Below are 17,730 nucleotides of genomic sequence, written 5' to 3'. Positions count from 1 at the left end.
TTCCGTCTAAGTCTGTCCCACGATATTCGGGAACATACTTATCCTACGATCATTCGTTGCTTGTCATAAATTCGGAGAGAGGGGCGCACCCCGCCTTCGCCCGCGGCGCGGGGACCGCAGGGGAGGGGCGGTGGGCGGCGCTTTCGAGGCTGGGGCGGGCGGAGCGGACTCCCAGCCCCACAATGCCGCGCGGCCGTCCGCGGCGCCGATTGGCTGCGGCCCGCTTCCGGCGCCGCGCTTCCGGCCGCGCACGGCGGTGGCGGGCTGCGGCGGGTCGGGGCGGGCTTTGGCGCTGGTCGGCGCCGGGCCGGCGGCGGCATGAACTTCTCGGAGGCGTTCAAGCTCTCCGGCCTGCTCTGCAGGTTCTCCCCGGACGGCAAGTACCTGGTGAGCGGACCCCGCCGTGCGCCCCGGGCTCGGGCGGGGGGCGGCCCGCGGCGCGGGGCTCGGGACCTGGCCGGGCCGGACTCGGCAGGTGCGCGTCCGGGCTGGCGGGGCCACCGGCGGGCGCTCCCTCCAGGAGTGAGGGGGACCTGGGCGGGCGCGCTACCCGGGAAGGAGCCCCGGGAGGGGCAGGGCCTGGCAGGTGCCCCAGGCTGGAGGGAGGTCTGGGCAGGGACCGGGCAGGTGTCCCGGAGCGGGGGGCGGGGTCCCCGGAGCAGGTGTTCTGGGCAGGAGGGGGACCTGGCAGGTGCACCACCCAGGAAAGCCCTGGGCGGGTGCAGGACCAGACAGGTGGTTTGGACAGGTTGAGGGAGCAGGTCCTCCAGGCAGAAGGGGTCGTGCGAAGGTGTGGGAGGAGGCGCCTCGCCTGGGAAGGGGCCCCGCGGGCGCTGTCAGGTGGAAGGGGCACCCAGGCCGGTGTCCTGGGCAGGTGGAGGACCCGGCGGGTTCCAGGCAGGAGGAGGGCCTGGGCAAGTGCCAGCCTTCCTGCAGCTGTTTTTCTCTGTCTAAGGCGATTAAGGCTGTGCTGCTTTCACACATCTGAGGTCATAAGAGATGTCAGCTCCTGGCTACTTTGTCACAAAAGGCAAATAGCATCATTCTGTTGCCGGAAAACTGGCAAGGGGCGTGGCAGCGCTGTGGTCCACTCTCCTAGCTGCCTCTACCGCGTGTGAATAAGTGACGGGGACAGCTAGCACCCTGTCCCTTGGACCTGAAGCTGCTGGGATTCGAGCCGCCCATTCCCTAGGTGACAGCCTGGCACTTAACTCACTGAGCTATACCTTGAGGTTTCAAAATATAAGCAGTCCGAAGATGTAAGTTTCAGTATAAGCAGTGTATATCCTCAGAAGGGGGAAGGCAGATTATTGACATTGGAATGCCATTAAGGTGGTTAAAAAAATCAAGCTGGATGTCGTAACCTACCCCTTAATCCCAGTACTTGGGAGGCTGAGACAGGAGGATCTTGGGTTTGAGGCCAACCTCAGCAACTTAGCAAAGCCCTCAGCAATTCAGTGAGACCCTGTTTCAAAATAAAGAATAAAAAAAGGGCTGAGGGTATAACTCAGAGGTAGAATGCTCCTGGGTTCAATCCTCAGAAACACACACATTCACACCTTATAAAAAGTGTTCTTCACTGTGTTTACCCACCATCCTCTATTAACCAATGTGGACACTTTCTGATTCTTTCTCAGTTGGGGCTTTTTTTTTTTTTTTTGGTGGTACTGGGGTTCCTGGAAGCCCTTCTACCTCCGGGCTACACTCCCAGACCTCTTTTATATTTTTGAAACAGGGTCTCTTACGCCAGCGCGGCTGGCTTCGAACCTGCGCCATCCTCCTGTCTCCGCCTCCCAAGCGCGGGGATTACAAGCGTGTGCCACCACGCCCGGCTCAGTTGGGGCCTTTTAATATTCCTGCATGCCTTTTAGAATACAGCCACAAGTTACATGTTTACCTTCTCTATGGAGGTGTTATTCTGAATCTCATAAACTGGCATTTAGCTGCAAACTAGGAAATGTTACTCGCTTAAGCAGCTCCCCAAAACCTTGGTATGATAGTTGTTGTGGTGCACGCCTGTAATCCCAGTATTTGGGAGGCTGAGAAAAGAGGATCATAGATTGGAGGCTAGCCTCAGCAATTTAGTGAGACCCTATTTAAAAATTTAAAAGGGGGGCCGGGCGTGGTGGCGCACGCTTGTAATCCCCGTGCTTGGGAGGCAGAGACAGGAGGATCGCGCAGGTTCGAAGCCAGCCGCGCGCGCTGGCTTAGGAGACCCTGTTTCCAAACATAAAGTATAAAATAGGTCTGGGAGTGTAGCCCGGAGGTAGAAGGGCTTCCAGGAACCTCAGTACCACCAAAAATAAAATAAAATAAAATAAAATGGGCAGGGGCTGGGGATGTAGCCCAGGGGTAGAGGCCCTTGGGTTCAATTCCTAGTACCACAAGTAACAAACGATAACAAAAATAACTTGCTATACTTTTCAAAATGTTTACTTCATAAACTAGCATTTTTTTTTTTACCATTTCTAAAGTTTCAGTGTTTGATAAGAAGGAAGATTATATTTGCTGGCCTAACTTTGGTGCTTTCTGCTTTGAGCACTCCCATCAAAATACTGTGGGGGCCCAGCATGGTGGTACACGCTTGTAATAGCATTTGGGAGGCCGAGACAGGAGGATCACAGTTTGCAGCCAGCCTCAGCTACTACTTAGTGAGGCCCTTTGCAACTCAGTGAGACCCTGTTTCAAAATAAAGAATTATAAAAAGGGGGGGAGCTGGAGGTGTAGCTCAGAGGTAGAATGCCCCTGGGTTCCATCCCCAGTACTGAAAAAAATAAAATTGTGGAACACTTGATAATTATTGGAATTGTGCTCTTGAAAGCCCTGCCCTAAATACCAAGTCCAGCAGTTTCATGTTTCCAGTTTTAGTATCTTGCAATCTATTTTATATGGTTCTTGTGTTGGTAAAAAAAAAAGTTTCCTAAGGAATTGGTTAAAGGCTCACAACTTTCAGAGCAACAGATACAATAGATACTTGTTACAATATGCAACTGCCTTCTCTCTTTCCCGTGGAAAAATAATGTGGCTTTCCTTTTATGGAAGTTAGTAAAACTAAGAATCTAGTTTGACCTTGATAGGTACAGAAATGAAGCAACTGAGATATAAAAATTTGTTTTTGAGCTGGGCCTGATGGTGCTGAGACAGGATCGTGGTTCGCGGATAGCCTCGGCTACTACTTAGGTCCTTTGCAACTCAGTGAGGCCCTGCTTCAGAATAAACATAGGGCTGGAGGTGTAGCTCTGAGGGAGAATGCCCCTGGGTTTTATCCTTAGTACTGGAAAAAATAAAATTTGTTCTTTATTTCTAGATGGAAGAATAACATACAATTAGCTGGCAGATACTCAGAAATAATTTGCTTTGATATGAACATGGAGAAACTATATCTTTAGGAAAATACATTAACAATGTCAATATTTTTCATATTTAGTATTAGGAATAAGTTACTTAGATAAGTAAGCATTTATGAAACCTTTTTATAATTGCAGAATTTAAGGAGCTTATATTGAACTGCCGGTTTCTAAGTCGGTGCTGTGTAAAAGGATATCGATGGTTTTATAGTCATTCTCACCAACATCTATGATGAGTCTTTGATTTTTTTAACTCTATAAATTCAAAGAAACTGCCTTAGGTGACCGTAGGAGAAAATCTGATTTCAGTCACAGAAGAGCTTTTTCTCAATAGTATGTCCTGCTTTAGGTTTCTACGTATGATTAAGAAAGGACGAGCCGGGCGAGGTGGCGCACGCGTGTAATCCCAGCATTCGGGAGGCTGAGACTGGAGGATCACAGTTCGCGGACAGCCTCAGCTACTTAGTGAGGCCCTGTGCAACTCAGACCGTTTCAAAATACAGAATAAAAACTAAGGCAGGGGGTGTAGCTCAGAGGTCTAATGCCCCCAGGTTCCATCCCCAGACCTGCAAAAAAAAAAAAAAAAGAAAGAAAAAGAAAAAGAAAAAGAAAAAGAAAAAAAGAAAAAAGGGGGGAAAAAAGGAATAGGTAGAACATAGTGTCCCATCCCTGGAATCCCAGTATTTGAGAGACTGAGACAGGAGGATTGCAGGTTCAAGGACAGCACAAGCAACCTAGTGAGACTCTGTTTCAAAACAAAAAAATAAAAACAGCTAGGGGTGGATCTTGGAGGTAGAATGCCTCTCGGCTCAATCCACAGTTCCACCAAAAGGGGGGAGAGAGACGGAGGAACAGAAACGGTTTAAATGCAGTTTTAAAAGTCATATTAGCTGGTGTGGTGGTCTGAGTCTGTAATCCCAGTACTTCAAAGGCTGAGGCAGGAGGATTGCAAGTTCATTGAGAGCTTCAGCAGTGACCCTGTTTCAAACTGAAAATTTTTAAAAAGGCTGGTTGTAGCCGGGCGTGGTGGCGCACACTTATAATCCCCATGCTTGGAAGGCGGAGACAGGAGGATTGCGCAGGTTCGAAGCCAGCCTCGCTACCTTAAGAGACCCTTTTTCCAAATAAAATAGAAAATAGGTCTGGGAGTGTAAGCCAGGGTTCCATCCCCAGTACCACCCAAAATAAAAGGCTGTTTGTAGTTTGGAGATAGAACACCTCTGAGTTCAATGCCCACTACCAAAAAAAAAAAAAAAAAAAAAAAAAAATTCATATTTTGCACTAGAGTACAGCAATTTTGTTTACTTTTAATTATATAAATTTATGTGATAATTTAATATCAAAGTAGTAGTGTAACTTATTTTGGTGCTACAGATTGAAGCCAGGGGCACTGAGCTGTACCCACAGCCTTATTTTATTTTTTATTTAGAAACAGGGTCTTACTTCGGTTGAGAGCCTCGCTAAGTTGCTGAGGCTGGCTACGAACCTGCAGTCCTTCTCAGCCTCCCAGGGACTGGGATTACAGGCCTGGGCCACCAAGCCTGGCTGAGTCTAACAATTTTAAAAGCTGGTTGGTGTATATATATATATATATTTATTTATTTATTTATTTTATTTTGGTGGTACCGAGGGTGGAACTGAGGGGCTTTCTTCCTCTGGGCTATACTCCCAGACCTATTTATATATATATATATATATATATATATATATATATATATATATATATTATTTGGAAACAGGGTCTCACTAAGTTGCTGAGAGCCTCACTAAGTAGCTGAGGCTGGCTTCGAACCTGTGCGATCCTCCTGTCTCAGCCTCCCAAGCGCTGGGATTACAAGTGTGCACCACCACGCTCGGCTGGTTGGTATATTTCAACTTTATCTTTGTATTAACTCATCTACTGCTTGGAATGGACGGTGTGACTGAGGTCAGCACGAAGCTCGATAGACATCAAATGTGCCAGGCTGGGGAAGAGCCGGGACCGCACGCAGGGCAGCGGGGTGTCTCGGTGCCCATGCTTGTGGCGCGGAGACATCAGGGTTTTCCTTCTCGGGTTGTAGGCTTCCTGTGTCCAGTACCGGTTAGTAGTCCGGGATGTGAACACCCTCCAGATCCTTCAGCTGTACACGTGCCTGGACCAGATCCAGCACATAGAGTGGTCGGCAGACTCCCTCTTCATCCTGTGCGCCATGTATAGACGGGGGCTTGTGCAGGTATGTGCCGTGTGCAAACAGGGCCTGTGCAGTTGTGTGCCGTGTGCAAATGGGGGCTCATGGAGGTGTGTGCCATGTGTAAGGGAGCTGAGCTGGTGCAGGTGTGTGACATGTAGAAATGGGACTGTGCAGATGTGTCGTATGTACACGGAGCTCTTGCAGGTGTGTGCACGTGTAAATGGAGCTTGTGTGGTGCGTGGCATGTAGAAACTGTGCAGATGTGTGCCATTTGTGAACGGGCTGGTGCAGGTGCGTGGCGTGTAGAAACTGTGCAGATGTGCCGTTTGTGAACGGGCTGGTGCAGGAGCGTGGCGTGTGCCGTGGGCCCTGCAGGAGGTGCGCTGAATTGGGGCGCCCTCTAAGAGTAACCATGATGATTTTGTTCTCTCCCTTCTCATTTGGAAAAAGGGCGTGCAGCTCAAAGTCCATTTTTTTAAATTAAAATGTTCTCTAATTGCTTAAATACCTTTAAAATGAGGAATGCTAAAATATTTGTAGTCTCTAAGCAAGTGAAATTGAGGAACAGGAGGTGTTCACCACGCGCGTTCTGGCACTTGGACAGGTGTGTTTTAGGAAGCGCTAGAAGAGCATGTTGTGTTAGACACGCAGTCTCACTCGGGGGCCCTGGGAAGGGCATGTGAACATCTCATTTTAAAACTACAAGCCCGGCATGGCGGCGCATGCCTGTAATCCCAGGACTTGGGAAGCTGACCCCTGAGGGTCACAGGTTCAAGGCCAGCCTTGGCAGCGTAGTGAGCCTCACAGCAGCCGAGCGAGACCTTGTTTCAAATTTAAAAAAAAAAAAAAGGACTGAGAGTATAGCTCTGATGTAGAATGCCTGGGTTCAATTGCTAGTACCCCAACACACACGCACACATGCACGCAAGCAGTCCCCGGCAGGGAACATGGCTTATACTGGTGGTGAGCGCCTGGCGCTCCGGGGAGGGTGCCCTGGGTGCCAGGGAGTTTGCAGCGGGGCAGTTCTCTCTCCCTCTCGCATCCAGGTCTGGTCTCTGGAGCAGCCCGAATGGCACTGCAAAATCGACGAGGGCTCCGCGGGGCTGGTCTCTTCGTGCTGGAGCCCGGACGGCCGCCACATCCTGAACACGACCGAATTCCACGTAAGTGGGTGGCCTCCAAGGCGATCCTTCCTCTGCTCCTGGAATGGCTTGGGAACATTAAAGTGGGGTTTGGAAGAGCGTGGCTGCTGTAAGAGTATTTTAAACCCGGAAATGTATAATCATTTAGTCTAGTTTTAAAGAAAAATAAAACATTAAAAAATTATTTTGGTGATACTGGGGATTGTACTAAACATTGTAAAGAATTTAAACAGTTTTTTGGATTCAGCAAGAGCAAATGAGCTTTCAGGTGATCTCCAGGCTGCCTTGAAGCCTTGGTCTCGGGTCTTTCGGGCAGTGACTGACAACCACGGCGTCCGCGTACACAGCAGCATCCCGCGCATGCGTGTGTCGGGCAGGGTGCAGCGCGGCCCTGAGGTGAGCAGGGCGGATCTGAGAGAGGCCAGAGATAAGGTGGGTTGGACATCTCAGTGAAGGCTAGTACTTGGGAGGCTGAGACAGGAGGATCCCAGGGTCAAGGCCAGCCTCAGAGACTTAGCGAGACCCTGTTTCCAAATCAAGAATAAAACGGGCTTGGGGTGTAGCTCAGAGGTAGAATGCCCCGAGTTCAATCTCCAGGGATACGTACACACAGAGTGAAGGCAGGTGTGGGTATGCGTAGCTCATTTGAGGTGGCTAGCTAAGGTCTTTGGCGTCAGCAGCGCGTTTTAGGATACAGGGGGTGCGCAGCCCTTTAGCGTCAGCTGCTTTTCCCCGGCACTGTAACCCACAGGGCCTGGACCACGGAGCCTTCCCAGGCGCCGGGGCTGCTGGCTGTCACGCGCCCCAGCCGGTGCTCTCGCTCAAGTTGACTTCAGCCGGGGGAGGTTTCTCCCCACCTCGGCAGGTGACTGCCTCAGGCAGCTGTCTGGCCTCACATACTCAGTTTTGAGTTTTAGAAGTGCTCTTAGTGAGATGGGACACGGGGCTGCTTGGTTCCTCTGCGCTGCGTATACTGGTATTCAAAGGTAGGAGCCCGAGTTTCCCCGGAGGGGTCGCTGGAATGCTCCTGTAGCTCTGTCCAGCGGTCTTCATGCACAAGTCTCCAGCCCGAGCTCCATACGGCATGTCGGCCTTACACTTAACCCCGAAGGAGAGTTACCATAGACAACATTTTTAAACCCTAGACAAGTAACTTTTATTGAACATTCCAGATTAATATTTTCACAGAAAATGGTAACTGCATAGAATGCATTTGTATGACTTTGTTCAGCCTGAGACTAGGGTCGCGGCTGCTTTGCGGGGGCATTGGTTAGGCTCGGAAGAGTACTGGAACATGAGACTGAAGTGTGAGCCCAGCGCTCTCACACACCCGGCCAGCAGGTGGCCCCGTAGGCCCCGCCAGCAGTGTGTTCACCCACCAGTGATGTTTGGTTCTCAGTAGTTTGCGGGGTTTTAGATCCGTCCATGTTGATAGGTATAGCTTGTTGGTTCCTTGTCAGGAAAAGCATGCCGCAGGTGACTACCCTTTCTGCTGCTGGGATCTGAGTTGCCAGGAGCCTGTGGCCATCCATCCGTCTGTCGTCCATACCCAGAGTTCCTCTCTAAGAGCGTCTCCCTTGCCTGGCACAAGCGGAAGCATTCAGCTTTCTAGAGGTCTTGAATCAGGATTTAAAATGACTGCCCATCCGGCAGCACTGAAATGGTTTGGGGTTCGGTTTTAATTTTTAACTTCTTAGTTATTGGTCAGGGTGTGGTTCGGGCTGGCGTGGCGCTGCGGCGTGTGGCATGAGGCAGGTCCATGCTGGTCTTTTCCCCACGTCATGTTTTCAGGTCCTCTTTGTCAGCGTCAAGCTTGGATTCAGGGTGCATCCTTCTCTAGCCTTCCGACCTTTCTGTGCCCTTCAGTTCTAGTGTGTATGTTGCAAATAACCTGTAGTTAGCCTTAAAAAATAGAACTGTAGTAAAGCTCTAGATTTATTTATTTGTATGTGGTGGCATGTGCCTGTAATCCCAGTACTTGGGAAGTGGAAGCAGGAGGATGTAGGTTCAAGGCCAGCCTGTGGTAACTTAATAAGACCCTGTTTCAAAAAATAAAAGGAGCTAGGAGTGTAGCTCAGAGGTGGAACATCCTTGGGTTCAATTTCCAGCACCACAAAAAATAAATCTAGGGCTGGGGGTATAGCCCACTGTGGGATGCTTGCCCAAGGATCTGGGGTTTGATCCCTAGTGTTGCAAAATAGGGAAAAATTTTTTCTTATAAGCAATAAAATCCACTGATTTCACGTGTGTAGTTCAGTGGCAATCTGACAGGTAATTTCCCCTGGGAACTCTGCTACCTACCACGATAGGGGAGCCTTGTGCCCCTCAGGCCTCCCACCCCAGGCAGCCCCAACCAGTCTGCGGCCCGCCCCATGCTGGACTCGAGACACTCCTGCACCCAGCGCTTAGGGCCCGAAGGGTCTCGGGCAGGAGCTGAATCCCAACTCTGCTGGGGGGACCCTGTGCACTCTGCTTTCAGCGCAGTCCCCGCTCCCGGCAGCGAGTAGGTGTGGTGTTCAGCCTGAATACAGAAGCCGCATGCATGGCCGGCGCCAGCCCCCCCGCCACTCAGTGCGCATGTGCCCCGATGCTGGGGTTGGCTGATGCCTGGTGATGTCATTTTATTTTGTTAGAAGCGATGATGTGGAGAAATTAAGTTATTCAGGTCTTCAGCCTCCTGAATTAAAGCAGATGCTGTTTCCCGAGTCCCATTGGCAGAGGAGCACCTGCTGCTGCGCCCTTCCGTGCAGGTGTCTGTCCTGGTCAGGTCTTGTCCTCCTCAGCCTCTGAACACTCCGCTCAACTCTCAGCTACAGATTCAGGGTACAGGGGAGGTGCGAAGGGCCCCAGTGGTGGCTCCTCCCTGCTGCGGAAGCAGCCGCCCTCTGGTGGCCCTCCCTCACTGCTGGCAAGCCCCAGCCGGAACCAGCCTGGAGCCACAGAGCAGGGCTCTCTGCTTCTCAGAGGAGACCCATGCTGTAGTTTTCCTATATAAAGATTTTTCTCTGACTAAATAACATTTTTAGGCATATTATAATGTGCCAGCTGTGATTACTTGAAAATTGCTAGCTCATGCCGGGTGTGGTGGCACACACTTGTTATCCCAGCATTCGGGAGGCTGAGACCGGAGGATCGCGGTTCGAGGACAGCCTCAGCTACTTAGTGAGGCTCTTTGCAACTCAGTGAGACCTGTTTCAAAATTAAGAATAAAAAATAGGGCTGGAGGTGTAGCTCGGAGGTAAAATGCCCCTGAGTTCTAAGTTCTATCCCCAGACCCGCAGAGAGAGAGAGAGAGAGAGAGAGAGAGAGAGAGAGAGAAAGAGAAAGGCAGACAGACACAAACAAACAAGCTAGCTCAAGTGCACTCGTGTTTGACTTCAGATCACTCAAATGATACCATGAGAACACACAAACGCACACTGGCTTGCGGACAGTAGATCTGCATTTGGACAGTTGGTAGAGGGGAATTTCTGAAGGGCCAGTAGCTCCTCACCAGCAGTGAGTGAGGGGCTGAAGGCCGTGACCTGCCCGATGATCCGAGACCGGCTTCCCAAGGACGCTAAGGCTGACTGCTTTCTCCCTCCCTTTCCCCCGACAGCTGCGGATAACCGTCTGGTCCCTGTGCACAAAATCTGTGTCTTACATCAAGTACCCCAAAGCCTGTCAGCAGGGTGAGTCGACCAGAGTCACCGGGAAGCACTTGGGACTGTTGACCTTTGTGTCAGGAGCGTTTCACACCTAAAGTAGCCCCAACAGCACGTCAGGTCCTGGTGGGCCTTCCTCTGCCCTGCCTGGTGGCTTCAGGTGCGTCCTGGATCCCCGACACTTCACCTGTGCGGACCTCCAGATGTGTCTAAAGACAAGCCCCTTCACAAGGATCTTGGTAACGGGAGAGGATGCTGTAGAAGATGTCAGAAGACCGGAGCTCGCAGGTGTCCCCTTCCCTCCTTGTGGCACCGGGCGGTCAGATCCGGAGCTTCCAGTTTAATTGGGAAATCACTGACTCCTTTTGAGTATGTCTTCTGACGAGCCAGTCACATCTAGACATCCCAGAGGAAGGACAAGTGGCAGGTGCTCTTCCCTCCGAGGCCCGTGAGCCTTCTGGAGGGACGCGGAGGGCCGGTGCGAAGCAGGCCTGAGCGGTGTTGTGGGCCAGGGCAGGGCTGCCACACCATCCTGAGCCAGGAGCCGGCGGCCAGGCGCGGTGACCGGGAGGGCCGCAGTTTGGGATGAGCAGGCGTTCTGTGGCCACTAGCAGTTTGGGACTGTGAAGATTACACGTTTATTTTTTATTTGTATAGTTTGAATGTAGTGTCTCTCCAGAGGAGGTGCACCTTTCCTGGGTGCAAATAGCAGTTATGTTATTTGAGGTGGTTTTTTTCACTCATGAGGCATGAAACTTAGTCTAAGGCTTTTTAAGGTAATACAGAACTGGAAAACAGTCATACTTTCAACCAAAGTTTTTCCTAAGTATTCATCTTACATTTAGTTCTAAATAAGTTAAAAATAAAACATAAACAGCGCTGGGATGTAGCTCGGTGGTAGCGTGCCCCTGGGTTCCATCCTCAGTGCCACACACACGCGAAGAAATCCAGTAACAGGCTGACCCTGGGCGAGCTGCGGTAGCCCTGGATTTCCTGCAACTTGTGCTCTAGACGCTTGGCAGGCGAGCAGGTGCTGAGTTCTTTCAGTGACGCTTGGCTCAGGGACCAGGTCACGGTCCCGCAGCTCAGCACCCGCACGCTGCTGTGGGGTGAGACCACTGCACTTCTGCAGGCTGCCCTTTGGAAGCAACGCTTCACCTGAACAGATGCTTTTTTGTGTGTGGTACTGGGGACGGAACCCAGGGGCCTTCTACTTCCGGGCTACACCCCCGGACCTATTTTATATTTTATTTGGAAACAGGGTCTCTTCAACCGGCTGAGGCTGGCTTCGAATGTGTGTGATCCTCCGGTCTCAGCCTCCCAAGGCAGGGATTACAAGTGTGCGCCACCACGCCTGGCTTGAACAAACGCTTTTGCGTCTCTGTTGCTTTCTCTTCTTTTGACTGCAAATTTGCTTTCTTTGTCTCATCTTTGAAAACTGCTGCTGTCTTCTCTCTTAATGGCTACTCCTGACTGGCTTCTTTTCCTCTTCTGGTAGGCATAACCTTCACCAGGGATGGCCGTTATATGGCCCTGGCAGAGCGGCGGGACTGCAAGGATTATGTGAGCATCTTCGTGTGCAGCGACTGGCAGCTCCTGAGGGTGAGGCGCCTCGCCGCAGTGGGGAGCCTGGGGCAGCTGGCAGATGGACAGCCTCTAGATCCCAGGGAGCTTGGGACTGGATGGGACAGTGGGACTCCTCCGTCTCCCGTCGGCAGGCCTGCCGTGTGTGCGGGTCAGACCTGAGGTGCAGGCTTGCATGGTCAGAGGGTGACGTGCCAGCCGTCCAGGGAGTCACATATGTGGATGCCACATCAGAGGAACACAGTTGTGTGTAACACTGGCCCAGGGCCGTTCGAAAGGTGCAGGTTCTGTGGCACAGAGCGCGCTGCCTGCCCGTGCGGGTGATCTGTGGGCAGGCCGCGCCGTGGCGGGAATGCGATCCAGTCGGGGTGAACACCTCAGAGCCTAGAACCTGGGCAGGGAGCATTCCCGGAAGGGCTCTGGTCTGTGCTGGTCCCAAGGGAGCGGGCTCGCGGGGCAAGATGACGGCGATGGCATGGGCACTCGTGGGGCAGGCAGGCGGCACTGGCATGCCACAGCACACGCGCTGGGTGCTGGGGTGTCCCTGTGCTTGTGGGCACAGACCATGGATGCACTTGACAATGTCTGCAGAAGAAAGCTAATTAGAAATGCAGCAGGCACAGTGGCACACGCCCGCCCAGCTTGGGGAGGGTAGGGGAGGACCGCGAGCTCAGGAGTTCAAGACCAGCCTGGGCGGTTTAGACCCCATCTCCAAAAAATAAATGCACGTATTTATTGTAGAAAATGTTCTGAGGTGCTGTCTTCCTCTCCCTTCGGCAGCACTTTGATACAGATACCCAGGACCTCGCGGGGATCGAGTGGGCCCCAAACGGCTGCGTGCTGGCAGTGTGGGACACCTGCTTGGAGGTACACAGCACACCCGTGAGGTCTCCGCCGGGAGGGGCCCGGTACCTTAGCCATCACGAAGGGGCTGGGCTCGCTGCACAGGACGACTTCGGCTGTCGTTGCCAGACCCGGGGTACACCGCACTTTCCCTGTCCCATGCCGCTGCCTCTGTGGTTGTGCCCAGGCCCAGCCACAATCTCACCGTCCCCACAACCTGAGGATGAGGACGGCTGGGGCGGGGGAGTCTGCACAGCCATCTGCAACACGTGCTCGGTGAATCTGACATGCTTGCGTCTTCTCCACAGTATAAGATTCTGCTGTACTCCCTGGACGGCCGGCTGCTGTCTGCCTACTGTGCCTACGAGTGGTCCTTGGGCATCAAGTCTGTGGCTTGGAGCCCCAGCAGCCAGTTCCTGGCGGTTGGGAGCTATGATGGGAAGGTAGGAAGCAGAGCAGGGAAGGGGAGCCCCAAGCTGGCCACAGGCACTGACCAGGCCCTGGTTCCCCCAGGTGCGCCTTCTTAATCACGTGACTTGGAAGATGATCACCGAGTTTGAGCACCCTGCAGCCATTAACAATCCCAAGACAGTAAGTCTGGAGTGCGCGTTCCGATTCAGCAGTTTGTAGGAAGGGGCAGGAGCTGCTGCCCAACTTCACAGAGTCTGTTGTGATGATGTTTTCCTGGTACCTACTCTGTCTCCACTGTGCTAGTGTGAGGTCTCACTGCAGACTCCACACTGCCCACGCCTCTTCCTTTACCACTCCACCTCGGCTGTGTGTCCTGGGCCTCAGCCAGAGAGGAGCAGCATGGGAACAGGGAAGGGACTGGGGGGAGACTGTTCCAGACTAGGGGACGGAGCCGCAGAAGGCCCCTGTGGGGGTACAGAGGTGTGTCCCTCCCTTCAGCAGCGACAACAGGTGCCCACTGCCTGCTCGCTACTCTGAGCGCTGGGAGGGACAGAATTCTGGCCTCCCCATGGCGCTCACCATCCAGAGGTGCACTGGACCTGAAGGGGACCTGGGGCGGGGGTGGGGGTTCCTGCACAGGGCGCCTGTGGAAGCCGGTGGTGGGTGGCCGAGCCCCGGCTGGAGATGAAGAGGGAGGGCAGAGCGGGGCTGACCACGCAGGTCCTCGGGCGATGCCTGTGGTCCCGTGTCATCAAGCCCTTCCACCGTGTGTGCTTTAGAATGGAAGTCAGACAAGGGCATTCCTGGCCCAGCAGCCTGCCACTGACCAAGTGTGGCTGGTGCTCAGCTTCCTGTTGCTGTGCCAGAAGGCCTAATAAAGGACTTGGAGGAGGAAAGGTTGATTTAGGCTCCATTTCAGAGGTCCCAGTCAATGGCCCCTCGGCCCTGTGGCTTTGAGCCTGTAGCCAGGCAGGAGGAGTGTGTGGTGCGGCAAAGCTGCCGGCCTCCTGGCGGCCAAAAGCAGGGAGAGCACGCCCCCCAAGGACCAAGGTCCCCTAGGCCCCACCTGTGTGTGTGTAGTACTGGGGATGGAACCCAGGGGCATTCTACCTCAGAGCTACACCACCAGCCCTATTTTTTCCTCCTTACTTTGAAACAGGGCCTAAGTAACTGAGACTGTCCACGAACTCACGATCCTCCGGTCTAAGCCTCCCAAATGCTGGGATTACAAGCGTGTGCCACCACACCCAGCTAGACCCCACCACCTCCCATTAGCACTGCAAGCCGGGGACTGAGCCTTTAACGTAGGGGCTTCTGGAACCTGTAGCAGCCCCACCCCGTTCCATCTGCCGCTCCCCGGCCTGCAGCTTGGTACCTCCCCTCCATCACTCACTCACTGTACCTGTGAGCGTGCGCACCTCTCATGAGTGGCCAGCTGCACACACAGCTCCTGTCTGGAAGGGCAGCTTGCCAGTGGGACTAGGGGACCAGGCCAGGGAGCCACATCGCCCAGTGCCCAAAGGAACATTCCCCAGTCCCCTCGCTTCTTGGTTCCTGCCTCGGGCTGGTTGTTGGCTGTGCTGTCTTTCAGGTGGTGTATAAGGAAGCAGAGAAGACCCCCCCGCTGGGGCTGGGCCGCCTGTCCTTCCCGCCACCCCGAGCAGCAGCCGCTCCCTTCTCGACCTCAGAGAGCAAATGTAAGCAGGAGAACTCTTGCTCTCTGCGGAGCAAGTTTGCTGTTATCTTTTTTTTAAGTGGAAAACTACTCTGTCCAGGCGAGGTTCAGGTGTGCTTTACTTTTGCAAGCCCATTCATTTCTCCTTCCTCACGCTGCCTCATGGCCAGTGATGAGTGTGGGAAGCCACGTGTGACCGTGGGCAGGCGGCCACTCCCCAGTGAGACTGGAACCCCAGTGGCCCCTGGGGGCGCGGGAGGCAGGGGCGGGAGCTGGTGCCAGCGCAGCCACTGCCTGTGCTTCCATTTCCTCTTCCCTGAAATGGACAGTAAGGGAACCTGCCCCGCACACAGGGCCTCGGAGGAATGCAGGGACGGCAGCTGGCCCTTGTCAGGCTGGAGGGCAGGGCAGCCTGGCCCTGGGGGCGCCCTCACACCCACCTGTAGACAGCCTTCCGCTTTTGTTTTTTGCATCTGAAACCTATGCAAATAGAAGGCAGTTGAGATTGAGGCCAGCTGTGAACCAAGATGCTGGAGGTGGATAGAAAAAACCAAACACCGAGATGTTTGGGCAGCTGAGAAGGCCCCAGCGGAGCGGGCCCGGGCTGCTGGGCCTAGCAGGTGCACCTTGGGGCGCTCTCCCTCAGGGGCTGTCCCCGGGGGCTTTCCCCCATGGCAGAGTTCAGGTTGGGGTGGGGCTCTACCACAGCTCCTTTCAGTAAAAGCTTGCATCTCAGTAAAAGCTGCTGCTTGCTGTGGGCGCAGCAGCATCTGGGCCACCTCAGCGAGTCCTCGTCCTGTTCCAGATGAGATAGCTACCGTACCAGTCTCCCTGCAGACCCTGAAGCCCGCCGCAGACAGAGCGAACCCGAGGATGGGCGTTGGCATGCTGGCTTTCAGTCCCGACAGCTACTTCCTGGCAACGAGGAGCGGTCAGTGTCCGCGCACGGCCTGTCACCCGCTCAGCTATGCCCTGACACCAGGCGTAGGAACGCCGGGAGCAAAGCAAGCGGGGCCTACACGGCCTCCTGTCTTCTGCTAAGTGGCCCATGTCCTGCTGCAGGAGCCACGCGGGAGGGGCGGCCAGCCGGCAAGCCAGCTCTGGGATACTGGCCACTGTCACTGCTTCCACCCCTGCAGGGGACAGGGAAACTTTGCTTTAAAAAACTTTACAACTCTTCACAAACATAAAAGCCAGAGAGCAGGGGCAGTGGCCAGTGAAGCCTGTGACTGGCCCCGCAGGCAGCCCTGGTCCCTCTGACAGACTTGGGAAACCTGCCCGTGCCGGAGTCAGCTAGCCTCCTGGGGCCAGGCCGCCAGGGCAGGGGAGGCAGTGCCCTGTTTTCTCGTCCTTTGCAGACAACATCCCCAACAGCGTGTGGGTCTGGGACATTCCGCGGCTGAGGCTGTTTGTGGTGCTGGAGCAGCTGTCCGCGGTGCGTGCGTTCCAGTGGGACCCGCAGCGGCCTCGGCTGGCCATCTGCACGGGAGGCAGCAAGGTCTATCTGTGGTCCCCGGCAGGCTGCGTGTCGGTGCAGGTACCTGGGGAAGGTGAGCACGATGCAGTGGGCAGCCTCGGTGCAGCGGGCATCGAATGGGCATGGCTGCCCAGGAATCAGGCAGCTCGTGACCGCCCAGTATGTATACCTGGCGGGACCTGCTGCCCTGAGTTTCCGAGGGTGGGTGGCAGCTCTGGACCCTGCCTGGCCCCAGCCAGTCCCCCAGGCCCCTGGCCACCCACTGGACGCGGGCTGCCCTCCCCCGAGATCCTGGGCTGAGTCTGGCTGCCCCTCTAGGTGACTTCCCGGTGCTCTCTCTGTGCTGGCATTCAAGCGGGGACTCCGTGGCCCTCCTCAGTAAGGATCACTTCTGTCTCTGTTTCCTGGAGACTGAGGAGCGGGTCGGCTCGGCCTTTGGACAGCGGGATGGCCATGCCTAGGATCCAGGCGCTGCAGGTCATCTACCCCTGAAGTAGGAAGGAGAGGGGCCGCCGCATGCTCTCCGGCCAGTGTGCAGATTTGGTGATTTGACTCTATTTTTCTAGAGAAAGGGTTTTTGTAAATATGTACATTATAAAGCTGTAGTTTTCCTTATTTAAGATAAACATTTGGTAATTCTCTAAATGCTGATGCTTGTTTTCCTGAAGGGCTGAGGCCACAGGAGGCCGTGCAGGCGTCTCAGCTGCTGGTTAGTCTTGAGGAGGAACTGAGTGATGGCCTACTTCCCTGGAGAGGGGCGTTTCCCTCTGGGCCCCTATTTTGTCCCTGAGCCGTCTAGGAATGTGAGGGTGCATTTCCGTGGGGCACGCCTGGTCTTTCTTGGTGAGGCCTACCGTGGCGTATGGGAGGGGAGCCCCGAGAACCTGAGCGCAGTGCCACCTTCAGTCTCCCCCAGGGCACGGAGCTGCAGGTCTCTGATCTGCTCCACGAGCTCGGTGCTCTGCCCACGGCTTGGGCACCAACACCCTTGAGCTCCATCATAATGAGTGCCCAGTCCACCCAGCGACGCCGTGTCTCCAGCAGGCGCCTGGCAGCCAGGCTCGAACACTGGGGGCTGCGACCTGGGCTTTGCGCTTCCCACGGTCTGCCTCTAGATAAAAAGGATACTACCAGGTAGGACCCTCAGGGCTGTGCCGCAGAGCGAGCGGACAGGTTTTCAAGCTATTCCAGGCTCAAGACAAGCTCAATGAAGAGCTGCTTCCTTGGCTCATACAGCGATTTTAATGACAAGAACTTCAAAAAAGGAGCAACATCCGGTGAGCTGTAACCATCTTTACTACAATACCGACAGCAGAGGCTGAAGACCCGGGTCACTTCTGAGGCAGCCTTCCGACTGGGGCAGGCCACGGTGCTCTGGTCACTTCTGGGCCAGTTAGCGTAAGCCACACGGAGCTGTAGGCAAGGAAGGAATCGGG

At 54.2% G+C, this 17,730-nt stretch overlaps 1 protein-coding gene across 1 annotated transcript; it reads left to right on the top strand.

Moving 5' to 3' along the window:
• Nucleotides 1-318: 318 nt before the first annotated feature.
• On the top strand, nucleotides 319-16,755 carry WRAP73 (WD repeat containing, antisense to TP73; the record flags this gene model as incomplete). The annotated part of the gene is made up of 12 exons (XM_080690684.1): nucleotides 319-387; nucleotides 5,408-5,560; nucleotides 6,565-6,681; nucleotides 10,259-10,331; nucleotides 11,803-11,906; nucleotides 12,669-12,755; nucleotides 13,040-13,174; nucleotides 13,245-13,322; nucleotides 14,734-14,839; nucleotides 15,623-15,748; nucleotides 16,176-16,367; nucleotides 16,613-16,755. The coding sequence occupies 12 exons, from the start codon at nucleotides 319-321 to the stop codon at nucleotides 16,753-16,755; spliced, it is 1,383 nt and encodes a 460-aa protein (XP_080546810.1).
• Nucleotides 16,756-17,730: the final 975 nt, after the last annotated feature.

The sequence above is a fragment of the Muscardinus avellanarius genome (genome assembly GCF_963383645.1).
Source record: "Muscardinus avellanarius genome assembly, chromosome: 3".
Classification (NCBI taxonomy): Eukaryota; Metazoa; Chordata; class Mammalia; order Rodentia; family Gliridae; genus Muscardinus; species Muscardinus avellanarius.
The sequence above is the reverse complement of the archived record's forward strand: the minus strand, read 5'-3'. Positions and strand labels throughout refer to the sequence as shown.